The sequence below is a fragment of the Carettochelys insculpta genome, chromosome 3 (genome assembly GCF_033958435.1).
Source record: "Carettochelys insculpta isolate YL-2023 chromosome 3, ASM3395843v1, whole genome shotgun sequence".
Lineage (NCBI taxonomy): Eukaryota > Metazoa > Chordata > Testudines > Carettochelyidae > Carettochelys > Carettochelys insculpta.
This window is the reverse complement of record NC_134139.1, coordinates 167,350,768-167,368,584: the sequence shown is the minus strand read 5'-3', so window position 1 is coordinate 167,368,584 and position 17,817 is coordinate 167,350,768. Positions and strand designations below refer to the sequence as shown.

The 17,817-nt window shown below is 40.2% G+C and overlaps 1 protein-coding gene across 1 annotated transcript in view; it reads right to left on the bottom strand.

Annotated features, from left to right (window-relative positions):
* Positions 1–17,817, bottom strand: part of CSMD1 (CUB and Sushi multiple domains 1) — a 1,701,396-nt gene that overhangs the window by 451,944 nt on the left and 1,231,635 nt on the right. The window contains exons 20-21 of the mRNA XM_074989136.1: positions 17,299–17,514; positions 7,213–7,401 (exon numbers count right to left, since the gene is read on the bottom strand). Coding sequence (XP_074845237.1) covers positions 7,213–7,401; positions 17,299–17,514 — 405 coding nt within the window. The remainder of the gene's footprint in view (positions 1–7,212; positions 7,402–17,298; positions 17,515–17,817) is intronic.

Here is a 17,817-nt window from a genome sequence, read left to right as displayed (position 1 = left end):
ATTAAAGTACTATTAAAATAATTGGATACATACAATATAGTAAGAGAGCTACACTAAGTAAATATAAAACAATTTAGTTCCCTGTTCCCTTTTCTTTTCAAGAGAAATTTTGTGCTACCCTATCGCCTATTTCAGTGATTTTCTATGTAAGCCCCAAAAACAATACCAAAAAATCATGAGTTCACTTTATCACCAAATAGTTTAGACACAAGCAAAATTAATCAAATGAGATACTAAATGAATGGAAATATAACGTTTTCACTGTGATAGTACATTGTGGTGCAAGTCACTTAGCTGGAACCAACACATATACAAAATACTGGGAAAAAAAAGGAACAACTAGAACAAAAAGGAGGGTTTCTGCCATTTTTTCCCTGAAACAGTAATATAAGCTGATGCAAGAGTTGAAGGAAGGATGGACTGTGTCTACAGTACAAAAATAACTTCAAAGTTGCTTACTTCACAGTACAACTTTGAAGTAAGCAACTTCAAAGTAGAGCATATACGCATACCCTACTTTGAAGTTAAACCTAGAAGTAGGGCACTACTCCATTCCCAGGAATGGAGTAAGGACTTTGAACTTGGGCTCCGTACTTCGAAGTTAACGTCAAAGTAAGAGAAAATGTGTGTGTTGACTCTCTGCTGGCTACTTTGATGTAGTGCCTAACTTTGAAGTTAACTTCAAAGTTAGTTCCTAGCGTAGGTGTACCCATGGAGGAGCACTGGAGGCCAGAGGAGGCGACATAAGGACATGCTGAAGGCACACATTAAAAAAGTCCATCATGGGTGTTAATACTTGAGAAAACCCTAAAAAAGCAGTCCAGTAACACTTTAAAGACTAACAAAATAATTTATTAGGTGATGAGCTTTTGTGGGACAGACCCACTTCTTCAGACCACAGCCATACCAGAACAGACTCAATATTTAAGGCACAGAGAACCGAAAACAGTAATCAAGGTTCACAAATCAGAAAAATTATTATCAAGGTGATCAAATCAGAGAGCAAAGGGGCAGAGGGGAGGAGGGAATCAAGAATTAGGTAAAGCAAAATATGTAAAAGATCCCCTATAATGAGTGAAAAACCCTGAGGTCCATTCCTAGTGCAGAGCATTAATCTGTAAGGGTGCAGCACAATTTAAAAGGTCCCACCACAGTACAGATGAGGAGACGTGGAAAAGAAGAAAAGAGTGACAAAAACTGCCCCAGGCCCCTCCAACAGCTACCTACACCTGTACTTTCCGTGATAAGACCTGAAGCTGCAGAATTGGGCTGATCAGCCATCAATGTTCTCATGTGTAGGAGGGTGACATGAAGAAGATGTCCTACTCGTTATCAAGTTACTGCCAAGAATTCACATTAGTGCTATGCTAATGACATTTATAGAGGTACAGCTTGGAGCTCCCTGGTCCAGCACCCTTGGGACCTGAGTGGTCCCAAACCAGGGAATTTATCAGACCAGGAGAGGTTCATGCTCCCTGGCTGACTGCCAGCACCTACTCCCACTGCCCCTCTGGGTCATCGGCCTGCTTGTGACTTCCAGCCCCAATCATGTCCAGTCCAGCAAAGCTACCCATCCATGGTGCCCCCGGCTGCTAGCTTGTCTGTGGCTTCCTATTCCCATCTGTGGCACTTGCCTGTGGCTCCCAACACTAAGTTTAATCTGGAAACCAGACAACTTGCAATGTTTGAATCATTTCAGATAGAACACTTTTTTTTTTCAGAAGTATGGTTAGTGAACGTTGACATTAGTGAGGCATATTGATAATTTCTTTAAGAACATTCTATTAGCACAGAAGAGCTAAAAGAAATTAGTGGATAAGTGGATAAATGGGTTAAACATTTATTCAGTTCATGGAACAATAACAACATATCTTTCACTAAATAAGAATCACCTTTCTAAAATTAAAATAACTGTTGTCTAATATTGTTCTGTCCTCTTCATGGATGTGGAATATTAATTATCCTTACTGATTTTCACACATCACAAGCTCAAGGGCATACATCATAACAACAAGACATCATTATAATCAAGACCTTTAAAACTCATAAAATGCTGCTATTAATTAACTAGGGAAAGTCATTACAGTCCAACATCATGAGGTCTTTACCACAAAGCTGTGCAAGAGATAAACCTTAGAAAATGAAATCTGTTTTGTCACAATACGGAGATTATTTAATCAAACAACTATGTGACTAATTCAAAGTTTGGATACTTTATTTAGAGCAAGTGTAGGTGTCTTTGTATACATATGGATGTACTTTAAATAAAACTGAAGTGAAATACATGAACAAAAGGCTAAATACTCTGTAAAATTTTTCAAGATTTCACATGAAAATCCCTCATTAAAATATAGGGAAGAAAAGACCTGCTAAAAGTTTAAGACAGAAAATGTCTGATGGCCTATGTGAAAAACTCGTAGAATATTGTTTTCCTTCCAATTTTTTTTTTTTTTTGGTCCCAGTATACGAAGTCATGTCTCAGCATATTAAGCCAGGTAAATTCTACTCTTCCACACAGTAAATATAAACTTTGTCCAAGAATTTTTTTAAACTAAATTTAATAGAATATTGGAATGAGATACCAAAAAAGCTGCAATTGGTCTTTCAGGGAGGGGAAAAACAAAAACAAAACAAAACAATAATGAAGCAAACAAACAAACAAGAAAAGAAGAATACTACACTGATGGCTCAGTAAATTGGAAGATACCATTATTCCAACAGAGGAGAAAACAATTATCAGATCCCTTGTTACTTAGTTTACTGTTGTCATGCACCTCTCTTCGTAAATTCAAGAAAAAAAACATGATAAAGTCTCCATTCAAAGTACAAAGAATACAATAAAATATGAAAGCTGTTTAACACTGAACTTAGTCGATCCAAAAACTGTGATCCTGACCATCCTCTGAATTTTGAATATTTTTGTTTTAAGCTCTGAAAGGTGCAGGCTGCAAATTTTGAAAAAGCAGTCCATAAACAAAATTAATCAAAAAATTTATATTCACATGGAGAACAAATGAGATTGTGTCTTGAAAAAATGGTTTATGAAGCCTGGTTCCTTTGCCTGACATTTTAAGTAAAGCCTTTATCCAATTTTTTTTTTCATTTAAGTGCAGTTTCTATTAAAATAGTGCATGAATAAATATTTTATAAGTGCCAGTAGCAGTACATATTGTTTATACCAGGATTAGAAACTAATCAATATTAATTTCATTGTGAGCCCTAATTTTAAAATTCACCTAAAAATGATGGAAACCCTACACATAATGAAAAGAAAGCTTTCACAAAGCAACAGAAGTGAAGAAACATTTAAATTAAATATACTTATGAGTAAATTTAGGAATATTAGTACAATTGAACAAGAGAAAGCTTATGTAGATTAATCAACACATACATTTTATGAATGTCTAGATCCTTAAACCATTTGTAAAATTCTGTGTAGCTGTATTTTTAATATATTTTTCTTAACATTTTAGATTAATTCCTCATGATGTTATTTATGTCAGGGAACAATTGTTGTGATATTTTTAAAATGTCAGATCAACAGGTATTTTCAATATTCAGACACTGAATATAAAAAGAGAGTGCGTGTGGTGGAGAAGCATCTATCTATCTTCCTTTGCTAATTCAATTTTCATAGGAATTCATTCTTTGGCATTTTAGCCGGAGAATCTCAACCCCATAACCACACCCCCAGCTTAGTGGGAAAGATGGTGTTAGTGTACAGGCCTGTTTCTTAGCCTGGGATAGAATTTTGGGTATATCTTTTTGATACTTTTATAAACTTACTAATTTGTGTGAAAAAAGAATAAATACATCAGGTGTTACATCTGCCCACAAGCAGATGGGATGAAAGGAGGTAAAAGATGGAGTTAAAATTTTTTCAGGTTGTACAGGGACATAAAGTGGAAGGCTGCCTGAGTCTACTTTTAAGGTAAGGTAAACTAACCAGTTGGAAGAGGCAAGAGAGAATGAGGGGTTAGGAGGAGGTGGCATAAGAAAAACTAAAAGTCGAAGCAAAGCTTGGCAGTGACCAGAAAATAATCTCACCCCAACGTCCCATGGGACACAACCAAGGTGGGAAAGAAGACCCCAGACTCATGAACCTCCAAAACAGAACATGATGATAAATTGTAAGGGATGGGAAAAGGGGAGAACAGTGCAGAAATATTTGTGCCTGCTAAGGAAGAAGAGGTAGGAATGGAGACACAGGCATGATTTTGGGGCATGAGTTGTGGGAACAGAACACTAGGAAACAAACTCTGCCCACATGTCAAGCTATGGATATGCTTGCTTGAGGTTAACCCCACATAACAGCATATTGCCTCCCCTATGGACCTCAGGTTTTATGCTTCCTGTCTTCATGACAAGAAGTGGGGTGGACGTGAAGGGAAAGCCCTCTAACAGAAATTTTAACAAAACCAGCAGGAAGGAGAGCATTCCTTGGTGTTTCAGTGAGCGGATGGGTTGGAGGAGTATTTGCCCTCTCCTGTATTGGTAACCTACCCAAGCCCTTCTTCACCCTCTTCTTGTTAAAGTTCATAGAATAATAGAACAATAGAGCTGGAAGAGACCTAAAAAAGCCATCGAGTCCAGCCCCTTCCTCTAAGTAGGACCAAACCCATCAGATCAGCCCCGCGAGGGCTTTGTCAAGGTGAGACTTAAACACCTCCAGAGATGGAGACTTCACGACTTCTCTGGGTAGACCATTCCAATGCTTCACCACCCTCCTAGTGAAAAAGTTTTTCCTAATGTTCAATCTGGACCTTTCCAACCACAACTTGAGACCATTGTTACATGTTCTGCCATCCATGACCACTGTGAACAGCCTCTCTCCAGCCACTTTGCAACCTCCCTTCAGTAAATTAAAGTCTGTTATCAAGTCCTCCCTCAGTCTTCTCTTCTGCAGACTAAACAGTCCCAGTTCCCTCAACCTTCCGTCATAAGTCATATGCTCCAGCCCCCTAATTATTTTGGTCACCCTCCGCTGGACCCTCTCCTGTGTATCCACATCCTTCCTATAATTGGGGGCCCAGAACTGGGCACAGTAATCCAGATGCGGCCTCACCACAGCCGAATAAAGAGGAATAATCACTTCTCTGGATCTACTGGAAATGCTCCTCTTGAAGCAACCTAATATGCCATTAGCTTTCTTGGCTACAACAGCACACTGTTGATTCATGTCCAGTTTCTCATCCACTACAACTCCCAGGTCCTTTTCTGCAAAATTACTACCGAGCCCGTCGGACCCCAGCCTGTAACAATGCTTGGGATTCTTCTGGCCCAAGTGCAGGACTCTGCACTTGTCCTTACTGAACCTCATCAGAGGGTCTTCAAGCAGGATATGTGTATGCATGTGTGTGAAGGGTCCACCCTATGCAAAACCATTTGCAGAACTGGCACAAAGAGAGAAATGGCTTTTAAAGAAATACTGGATCAGTAAGTACCACTCTGATGAATAAGGGTGTACAGGACTGGGTTTTACTTATTTTATATTATAGCTTGATAACATTGGATGGAATAATTTGTGATGTGTTTTGTATTTAACTTATTTAACTGTTATGTAAATGTATAAACATTCCATTTTAATTTGATATGATTTCTTCAATAGTATTAACTTCACTTCTTTCCCACATCAAACTGGTTTCCCACTGAGTAATAGCTGTTGGGGCTGGTGAGCTTCTGCAGAGTGACTGCAACACACTTTTCCACAGGGATGGTGGGCTGCAGCTGGGTATCCTGTCTCTGGAAGGCAGGGATGAGCTGGGCATAGAGATCCGGGAATGTGGCCTTCTGCATGTGGAAGTTCTGGAGCTACTGCTGGTCATCTTATTGCTCCATGACCAGCCAGTCCCACCATTTGGAACTGGTGCAATGCCTCCAGATCCGCCTGTGCATCCAGGCGAGTAGGTGCAGGTGTGACTCTCCTGCAGCAACACTGTGCTCCTCAAAGGCTGTCTCAGGCCCACCTTCCATGAGGAAGAGCAGGATAGTCATCAGTAAGTGCAGCTGGTGATGAAGCATCTCTGTGTGGGGCCAGTACAAGCTTGGGGACTGCTCTGGCACCATGGTTTGCCGGAAAGAGCTGTCTCTCCTGCTGTAGCTGCTGTGCTGTTCCTTGGGGAGGTAGGCACACCTCAGCATGGGCAGGGAACAGGTGTCAGGAGGCGGGGGGCAGGGGGTTCCCTGTAAGGGTGCATCTCACTGGGACTCCTAGAAGGAAATGCTGACCCGCAACCTTGTTGGCTGTGGTTCTGGGTGTCCGTTTTGTCAAGAGAGTGGCCAGGCAGTCTGGCCATTCTCTATTGACAGAGCAGACCGAGAGAGAGAGAGAGTGAGAGAAAGAGATCCACTCTGTGGTTTGGATGTGATCTGTCAACAGAAGTTTTGTCAGAGTTGTGTGGAAGTTTCTGGGCTTTCAGGATCATTATGTTAATAGCAACTGATCAGATTCGTTTGAGTTGCTAGCTGTACCGAATGTATATTCAGCAAGCTAGCAATCACTATACAATTAAACCAATGTACAAATCAAATACAGTAACTCAGCAATTCATATATACAGCAAATCTGAACATGTAAAAATTCCATTTTTAAAATCATCACACAAATTATTCATTCTTTTGCTTTTATGTTTATAGCCAGAGCTGTTTAAAAATGAGAGCTTATAAAATTTGAATAAAACATGAAAAAAGTGAAAATCACTTTAGAAGTCATTTTTAGACATCTATGAGAAGTTTATTTTTTTCATCTCTAATATGTTATGATTATTTCTTTACACTGAAATATAATGGATCAAAGTCAGGCTTTAATTACACCTGAGGAATCCTTTTACAAAGGCAGAACTTGGCCCAGTGCTACTATGGTTTCAGTTGTATACCACTGCCAGCTCTTACAGTAAATGAATTATTTGTTCAGGTTTGAAACCTGCTTTTCATTTTATCTCATTACTCTTTTGGGACTTACAGTATCACACTTTTAATTCATAATATAATCACCCCAAACATAATGTTAATTTAAAACAGACTTATATGCTTGTTTTTTTGTGTTTCTCCTCTAACTCTAATGGTCATATGGTCCTAAAATTGTTGCTCTGACTGACCTATGAGTGAGTAAACTGTGGAGATCTGTCCCTTTAATTCTAAAGCTTTTTCTTCTCTGCCCACTATTCTGACATCAACAATTTGATGAATGAAATGAAAGCATGTGACCACCTACCCACACACCTTGGCAGAGGTGCACTCCATACACGACGGCCACCGCCCAGGCAGGTAAGTTTATTAGCGCCTTCCAAGCGATATCCAGGAAAACAAGAAAATGTCAAGGAGTCTCCAACGCCAAAGTAAAAACCAATTCTTCTACTAAAGGCAGGAACACCAGGATCGTCGCATGGTTCCAGATCATATTCTGCTTCCAACAAATAGAATACATTAATAAATGGGAAAATCTCTTAAGTTAAAAATTATAGACAACAAATGAAATATATTGGCTATGTCTATATGACAAAAATAACTTTGAAGTTGCTTATTTCAAAATACTACTTTCAAGTGAGCAGCTTCGAAATTGAGCATCTACACACACCATACTTCAAAGTCGAACTTTGAAGTAGGGCACTACTCCATTTCTGGGACTGGAGTAAGAAATTTGAAGTTGGGCTCCCTACTTCAAAGTTAATTTTGAAGTAAGGAAAATGTGAGTAGACTCTCTTCTGGCTACTTCGAAGGAGTGCCTAACTTTGAAGTTAACTTTGAAGTTCGTTCCAAGTGTGGACACACCCATTGTTTGGAATAAAACACTTTGAAAACATATCTTCTACATTCGTTCATAACCCAAGTCCATTTGCACCTTATAGACTAACAGATATTTTGGAACATAACCTTTTGTGGTCAATGACCTGCTTCGTCAGATGCAATGTAGCGGAAATTCCAAAGGCAAATCTAATTATACAGGCTCATGACTATTACACAGGCCTAACTCTGTCAACCACACCATCAGGGTCAGTCTCATTCACCTACACATCTACTATATATGCCATCGTGTGCCAGTAATGCCTCTCTGTTATTTACATTGGCCAAACGGGACAGTCTGTACATAAAATAATAAATGGACAGAAATCAGATATCAGGAAAGATAACATACAAAAACCTGTAGGATAACACTTCAATCTCCCTGGACATTCGATAACAGATTTAAAAGTAGCCATCCTGAAATAAAAAACTTAAAGAACAGATTTCAAAGGGAAACTGCAGAGCTAGAATTAATTTGCAAATTTGATATCATTGATCAAGGACTGAACAAAGACTGGGAGTGGCTGGCCAACTACAAAAGCAGTTTGTCCTCTCTTGGTGTTCACACCTCCACATTAGCTGTTGGAATTGGACCACATCCTCCCTGACCGAACTGACCTTATAACATCTGGCCTTCCTCTTGATTGGGCCTGTATAATTAGACCTGACTCTGGAATTTCCAGTGCACTGCATCTGACAAAGCAGGTCTTTCTCCCAAAGAAAGCTTATATTCCAAAGTATCTGTTAGTCTACAAGGTGCCACAGGACTTCTCATTGTTTTTGCGGATACAGACTAACCGTCTACCCCTCTGATACTTGTCACCAAGTCTATTTAACGATGTTCCACTCAAGATCCTGGTTAATTCTTTCAGTCTGCTCCTTCTTTATTCACAGTCTGAAGTTTGGTAAGGTGGTTGTGATATGAAGAGACATATAGTTACACTGATTTTATTAACTTCAAAGATTTTAATCAGCTTCATGCCATGAGAGGTTCCTTACAATTTGTTCGGTTCTATCTCTTAAACAAAACTGACTATAATGCAATTTAGCTGAAGTCTCAAACATTAGGAATGAACTTTATAGCTTGCAGACATAAAATAGAAAAATGAAACTTACTAAACTCTAATGAGAGATCAAATTGATATAGCTGTACATCACCACATTTTCAAAAGACATGCTTGAGTTTCATGTACAAAGCATGTACAAAGCATGGAACTGCACTCCTGATTGGGTGAACAATTGCTTTTACATGCTTTTGAATATCGTGCATGCTGTTACCCAATCCTCCTACCTATATTAAAAATCATGAATAATTACACACAAGTCTCTGGTGCTACAAGAGTGTAAAACTGTTATAGGAGAAAGGAAAACCAGGCTACTGGACAGGCCTCTGTAAATATGTATGTACTCTTTCAGCATAGCTTGTTGATAACTGCACAGGCACACACATAGAACTTTGTATTACACTAGAATTTCCATGGATGGCAAAGGAAATTGTGCTCAAAGATCAAGGACAGTAAATAGTTCTTAGATACTTAATTAACATTTATAAATGACAAAGATGATTTTAAAAGAACAGCACTTTGTTCTTTCACTCCTACACATCCAATCACTGATGGCATAGACTGACTTTCTAAATCGCTCTGAATACATTTTCTTTAGTGTTTTTCATGCTTAATTATATTTCTACAGAGTTGAAAAAAATCAAATATTAATCCATCAGTTAAGATAATATACGTAGAAAATAGATTAACAAAAACAGTACAGTATGAAAAATGTAAATCATGTTTAACCAAATGTAGTGTGATGAATATACCTACTTGGGGTATAATATTACCTGTAATAACTCATATGTGTTATTTGTGAATTCAAATTATAACTTGCATAAAAGTGAAAATAAACATGAAATAGATATGAAATTATTCTACATAAATCCCAATACACTCAAATTTTGATTTCTACATTGAATAAAAATTTACCAATGAGGCACCCATGTGATGGGGTGTAAATGCCACACACTGGGCCTGAAGGGTCAAAGGACTACACTGGGCCCAGGTAGCCGCATCCTGCCATACTTGCATGTCAGGGATTTTTATCTCTAGGACATAACCAGCCCCGTGTGTCAGGGAAAACAAGCCTCTGGCTGAGGTAAAATCTATGCGGGTACATGGAAAAATTAAAGTGTCACAGGCTGCCATTTTGCTGCAGCACCAATGGCCATTTTGAGGCAGTTGGTTTCCCCGGTAACCTGAACTCATGGTGCCAGGATTCAAGTGGAGTCCTCCGATTGGCCGAAGGGAGACAGCTTCCAGAACCTTCGGCCGAAAGGAGGACCTAATTGAAGACTGCGACACATAATCATGAATGTTAAAATCACCTCATACATAATCATGAAAACTATCTATAAATCCTGAGCCCTCAGCTCAGTCGGGACCCTTGGGCACTGCAGGCAAGGACTCTGCTGACCCTATACAGCATAGTGTGGCTAACCACCGTCCACTATTCCTGAGGCCAGAGCTGAATAAATCACTGCAGCGTCTGCCCTTTGGGTGGCACTGCCTCAAGATTGCTGAAGAAATCACTGCAGCGTCTGCCTTTAGGCAATGCTGCCGGAGAGCAAATCACTGTACCTGCAGCCTCCCTCAGGGGGAGCTGCCTCAGCGCTGACAATCACTACAGCTGCAGCTTCCCTCAGGGGAAGGGCCTAAGCCGCTGTGAAGCGGCGCCATCATACAAGCGCCCCTCTGAACCCCAGCACCACGCTTGCATCGAGGAGCAGCAAGTGGGCTTTCAGGCGTACTCACTGGGTGGTGAACTGGCCCGTGGCTCCAGCTACGGGTACTGCGTACCCGGTGAGGAAACCGGAGGCCCACCAATGTTAGCCTGCCCTCCTTGCCTACCAACGCCATCTCACCTCCACCGCCCCACTGGCAGCTCCACTGCCTGTGCATTTACCTCGACGACCTTGCAGCCAAGTTTAACTACCAAACACGACCCTCTTCACTGGATTTGACTACTGGACACTGCCTTCTTTACTGGTTTTGACAACTGGACGCGACCACTCACCTCATCTTAACACGTAACTAAACTAAACAACCCTCATTTAAATTCACCTGGGATATTGGGGTCCCCATTGGGGAAGCAGGGGGTAGCTTCCTTTGCTGCACGGCAGGCTGACGAGCTGACCGCAGTCCCTGAGGGTCTGACCCCTTGAGGGCCGGGCCTAAACTCCCGGGAAAATTGTACTTGGTCAATATTGTACTTGCATATAGTTATTATTAATTGCTTGTTATTTCCTAGTTAATGATAGTTAAGTAGTATAGTTAATGGTTAAGTAAAATATTGATTTCCCTAGCCCAATCTAATTTCTTGGACTTGCTCACTACGTGATTGGAGGTAGGAAGTGGTACCACCTACCCGCCCTTTCATACCGGTACGGATACGTCCCTCCAGGAAAAGGCTGGATACGTCCGGCCACTTGGGTCGGGAATAGCGCCCCAGCCCGAAAGCGTAGTTTGATAGTCCAAGGATACTTTTGATCAATTTATGTTTGTGATATAGTGTAATATATTTCTATAGATGTAGTTTGTGAAAAGTAATTTAGTGATAAGTTATCTGGTTCTCTGTCCTTTTAACAAATTTCCTCCATTTCGCTTGCTTTGATTGGTGTTGTCCCTTTCTCTCCCTCTTGCTCTCTGTCGCCGGCCTCTGCGTGCCGGGGTGGCTAAGTGAGATATAGAAGGTCCTGTGCAAGCCCCAAGTTCTCTCACCTGTCTGGAGAGCGGGGGCAGGTCCACAGTTTGTACCATCGTCCCTCCCTGGGGGAAAAGGCTCTCGGGGTCCCGAACAAACTGCGCGGGAGGCGAGGCTTTTTTTAAGCACCCGCTTCCGCTTTTTGCCCACCAGTCCCTGGCACGACATTGCAGAGCATGCTTGAACTGGAGAAGACACTTAAACAGGATCATCCCCACTTAGGAGAGGGGAGAAGAGGACAGTCCTAGCCTGTGGGATCCCAAATAAACATGCCAGAAAACGTGTGTGAGCAACAGACGGCGTACTGAGTCTGGCTGGGGCTGAAAGTTCAGTTGTCTTTGATTTTACTTTTATGCTCTTGCATTGGACAAGAAGCCAATGACGAAAAAGATTCATTTTAGGAAGGTTGCTCTGACAGCATTCCAACTTGCTGAACATTAATTGGCTCTCCACGAACCTTAGGTCAAAGACTAGTGGAGTGAGACAGCCTGAACTGCCTTATGAACTTCCCCTGCTGCAACAAGGGCACAAGCCTTATTCCCACCTGGCGCACCCTCTGGTAAAACACTGAAAACCCAAAGCATATCTAAGCCCATACACGAGTGAGGAATTGGAGTGAAAGAACTTCCTGCTGGGAAGTGAGGTCTTAGTCCCACACAAACCAGTTACAAACACACTGTAACCATTTATGTAGTCCCCTTAACTTCAGAGTTAAGTGTGTACTTATGCACATTGAAGAAACAGGGCTAGAATTTCTCATCACTTTGCTAACCAAAAATGGGCAACAGGAGAAATGGAGAACAAGTGAACACATGAATTACCAATACAGCTTAAACAATCTTCTGTCTATTATGCTGTGCTACTCTGTCACTGGTCAGCACTGAATGCTCTGGAGACTTCTGGATCAGATCTTCCACATCCGAGGTGATATAACACCCCTCCCTCAACCACCACTACTCTGCCCCAAGTTAATATTTTGTTCAAATTGTGAAGAATGGTAGTTAGTATTTCATGTACTTTTTAAACCAGCCAATGAAACTTCCAGTCAGATGCATACTATTGATATAAATGCTTAATCCTACTCTGAAATCCCCTTATTTTTGTTTATAATGTCTTAGCCAATGAGTTTTACATGTGAATCGTGTTGTATAATTTAGGTATTTATAGTTTTATATGTCTTTTTTCTTGAAATTTAATTGGGTGTTCACTTATTTTTCTATTCCAGGAAAGGGTAAATATGGATACATCACTCACTTTCTCTACATTGTCTATTATGTTGTTTATTTTAGAATACAAAGAATCACAATAAGAATGAAATTAATAAACCACTCTACTCAGTCAATTTGTGGTGCATGTGTCATAGATATTCCATGAATTATGTTTTGTATTATTAATATATTATGTGTTTGAAACCCAGTTCTTTGAGATGACAGTTCTTGTTTTGCTGTGCTCAATTTAATCGACTCAAGGAAGAGGACTTCTGTATTATTTTATTTTTCTTGTTTTTGAATGATATCACCACCTTCTCCTAGCAGAGAACTTATTTACAGAGAAAAGAGGAGATTTTAGGCCTAATCAGCAGGGCAGACAGCCTCACAGGGCCTCTGGGCAAGGGGTGGGCATGGGGTAGGGGGAGTCTTGGAGCTGGTGGAGCTTCTGGTGGAAGGGTTGGGGCTGGGACTGGGGCTGGACATCTCTCAGCATCACCTGAACCATGGGACTGCCTCTCCCCTGCCCTTAGCTGCCCAGAGCACAGCACATTGTATTTCATCAGCAATTTAAAGGGACCAGGGCTCTGCCTGACACTGCTGCTGCAGTAAGAGCAGCTGGGATCTTTGGTCCCTTTTGTATTGCCAGGCCCTGGGGCAACTGCCCCCTTTCCTCTTCACCCTCCCTCACCCTCCCCCCCCCAGCAGTGGCAGGCTCTGGACTTAAGTCTTTAGCTACAGTATAGACATTATAGCAGCACAGCTATACTGCTGCAGCAGTACAACTGAAAGGTCTCCCATTAGCGACTTTGTGCTAGCAGGAGAAAGGTCTCTTGCTGGCATAATTAAAACACCCCATAAGAGTGGTGGCAGCTATGTAAACAGGAGATTTATGTTCCACCAACACAGTGCTGTCCACACCAATGCTTTTGGCAGTGAAACTTCTGTCAGTCAAAGTGGTGTTTTTCATACACCTGGTTAACAAAAGTTTTACCAGTAAAAATGCTAGTGTAGATGTAGCCTAGGTCTCCGCTTTCTCACATCTTGCAAATGCAACTGAAGGTGTACATTGTGATTTCAAACTGGGTGCAAGACACTACCAGACAACAATGGGGATGTCACCTTAAATATTTACTGTTTTATAGGGGAAACAATAGTATTTACATGCCAAATGCGCAGCACCAACAAAGATGCAAAATATGAGGAGATACATCATCACATAAGAACATAAGAACGGCCATTCTGGGTCAGACCAAAGGTCCAGCTAGCCCAGTATCCTGTCTGCCAACAGTAGCCAATGCCAGGTGCCCCGGAAGAGGAGAACCGAAGACAATGATCAAGTGATTTGTCTCCTGCCATCCATCTCCCGCCTTCGACAAAAGGATAGGCACCATACCTTACCCCTTGCTAATAGCCATCTATGGACCTAACCTCCAAATATTTATCGAGCTCTTTTATAAACTCTGTTAGAGTCCTGGCTTTCACAGCATCCTCTGGTAAGGAGTTCCACAGGTTGACTGTGCGCTGTGTGAAGAAAAACTTTCTTGTACTAGTTTTGAACCTGCTACCCATTAATTTCATTTGGTGTCCTCTAGTTCTTATTTTATGGGAACAAGTAAATAACTTTTCTGTATTCACTTTCTCCACACCATTTGTGATTTTATATACCTCTATCATATCGCTCCTCAGTCTCCTCTTTTCTAGACTGAAAAGTCCCAGTCTCTCTAGCCTCTCCTCATATGGGACCCGTTCCAACCCCTTAATCATTTTAGTTGCCCTTTTCTGAACCTTTTCTAACTCCAGTATATCTTTTTTGAGGTGAGACCACATCTGCATGCAGTACTCAAGATGTGGGCATACCATAGTTTTATATAGGGGAAGTAAGTTATTCTTTGTCTTATTTTCTATCCCTTTTTTAATTATTCCTAACATCCTATTTGCTTTACTGACTGCTGCTGCACACTGCGTGGATGTTTTCAGAGAACTATCCACTATAATTCCAAGATCCCTTTCCTGATCTGTTGTAGCTAAATTTGCCCCCATCATATTGTATGTATAATTTGGGTTATTTTTCCCAATGTGCATTACCTTACACTTACCCTCATTAAATTTCATATGCCATTTTGCTGCCCAATCACTCAGTTTGCTGAGATCTTTTTGAAGTTCTTCACAGTCTGCTTTGGTTTTGACTACCCTGAACCGTTTGGTGTCATCTGCAAACTTTGCCACCTCACTGCTTACCCCTTTCTCTAGATCATTGACGAATAAGTTGAACAAGATTGGTCCCAGGACTGACCATTGGGGAACGTCACTAGTTACACCCTTCCATTGTGAAAATTTACCATTTATTCCTACCCTTTGTTTCCTGTCTTTTAACCAGTTTCCAATCCATGAAAGGATCTTTCCTCCTATCCCATGACCACCTAATTTACATAAGAGCCTTTGGTGAGGGACCGTGTCAAAGGCTTTCTGGAAATCGAAGTATACTATGTCTACTGGATCCCCCCTGTCCACATGCTTGTTAACCCCTTCAGAGAACTCTAATAGATTAGTAAAACACGACTTCCCTTTTCAGAAACCATGTTGACTTTTGCTCAACAAATCCCGTTCCTCTACGTGTCTGACAATTTTATTCTTTACTATTGTTTCTACTAATTTGCCCAGTACTGACATTAGACTTACCAGTCTATAATTGCTAGGGTCTCCTTTAGAGCCCTTTTTAAATATTGGCACACACTTAGCAAGAGTGACATCAATAAAACATAAAAAAATCTACTTCCTGATTATTATAAAGATCAAATGATATTGTGCCTGTAAATTTTGTGCATTAGTATGTGCAAATATAACATTAATCTTTACACTTTCAACAGTAATTTATATTGCACAGATTAGTTGAATACTTCAATTAATTTACAAGGGGAACCTGTACTTAACGCATAATGAAATTGCAATTTTTAAAAGTTAAGTTCAATAGAAGTCAAAATAAACCCTCCAGGATATTATTTCCCCGTAGAGGAACTGGAAAATAAACTTAGCTGTAGAGTCACTTTGCAGTCAAAGAAAAAATGTGTTTGAAAGTAGAACATAGCAAAACAGCTCACATGTGGCAGATCAAAACTACAAAAGCAATTGCTTTGCATGCTTAATGCAAGACTTTCTTTTTGTGTTCTAGATTTCCATCACATCCTGTCAGTTCAGTTTTTAGTGATGCTAAAGAAAACTGCTGTCTCAGCGTATTCAGTTCAAACTATTCTCTTTTCAATAACCAGTTCTCATTTTGCAGAAGTCCATTTTGCTTGTCAGAAAGTGAGGAAATAGTATTCCTAAGCTTAGCCATTTATCCTGTGAAACGATTTTTTTATTACTTTACTGCTATCCATTCCATTCTGGTGTATTGCTTGAAGACAAGACATGAGCCCTTCCTGTATGTGAGAGATGCTTCATAATTTCATAAAACTTGCTATTCAGGTACTTTTGCCCTTTCATCAGTAACCTTCTTTTGTTTATTATCAAGTTCTATTCATGAGTTGTTTAAAAATAGACCAACAAGTCACAAAAATAGTTTGATACACATTACATGTTACTCTGCTAATCTCTTGCTTCATTGATGTAGAGTATCTGTAATGGGGGAAAAGCAGTCCTCTGACAAATAAAGCTATTGTAGCTGCTGTAACCAACAAATATTTTCAACAAGAAATCCAGTAACTATATTTTGCTTGAGAATAGCAAGGTGTATATCACTCTGTTGTAAATCCAAAAAGGAAAGGCATAAGCCATAGATGATCAGCTTGCTACAGCTGAAAAATAACGCAGGAACATTTGGGACAGTATCTCCGCTGCCACTAAACAATCACTCTTTCTCAAGGGAGCTCTATGGGATTGGACATCCCAGAAGTGGCAATTGGCACAGAAAAATATTGAAGAATTTATTCGCTCCATATGTACATTCTTGTATATACATTCAGTACAGAATAAATAACAAGTAATTTACGGGATTAAAACTCCACTCAAATAGTAGCTGATATGATTACCAGAATTTCTTGATAAATTAAAGCCTGATAATGCAAAATCTTCTTTTCTTTTTATATACTATATGGATACCATTCCCAGATCATTATTAACATGAGTGACTGCTCCAATACTGTGGTTGCCTTTCTGACATTTTTTTTTCCTTCTTTTTACTGCTGACACTCCTCTGCCAGTGATGTTTCTCTCCCTCAGCTAATTGCCTTTTTTCCATTTCTCACCATTTTGCTTTGTCTGGCTAAGAAAGAGCTCATTCTTGCTCCTGCAGTCCCAAGGGCATACTGGAATAGCTCACATCTCAAACAGCCAATGAAGTAGTCATTCCCGCTTATTCTGTTAGCCGTTTAAGCACCTGCTAACTTTGTGGCAATTTATTCATTGTTGTTCATCAGCTATTCTAGAAAGCAGGTTTTCTAAACATCTGAAACCATTTCCTTTTGCTGTTATTTATTAATATTTCTTTTGGCTAAAATGAAAAACAAGAATGTTACAAGTTATTTCTAAACCTTTGTCAATGCTGGATTCTTTACCTGAAAATGTTATGTTGAAACCTTCATAGGAGATTGAAAAGTCAGATATAAATCGAAGCTGTGCAGTGAAGTTTCCAAAAAGCCCAGCTTTAATTGTAGGTGGCAACACTGAGCCAGTCAATCTGGCCACTGGTTCTGTGAAGCTGCCATCTTCAGTGATGAGCAAATAATCATGAGAACTCTCAAGGTGAAAGGTATGAAAAACCAATTGTACTCCTGGGGGAAAAAGAAAGTTGACAGGGTGTTAAAAAGTAAAAAATATATAATTGGAATTTTGGGCTTTGCTGCTGAGCTTCACCTGATTTTCTTGTCTAGCTGTACTGAAAGGACAAAATACACTTGATATGGATTTGATCAGGTCATCACTTTATTATTAGATATCTGGGACTACTCAGCAGATAAGAATGTAAAGTAAAGGCAATTCCATGTTCATTCAAGCAAACATTTATGATCTTCCACGAACCTTCCTTCATTGTCCATCCAGGTCCCCCACCCAGGCCCTGGCTTGAACCCTACCAT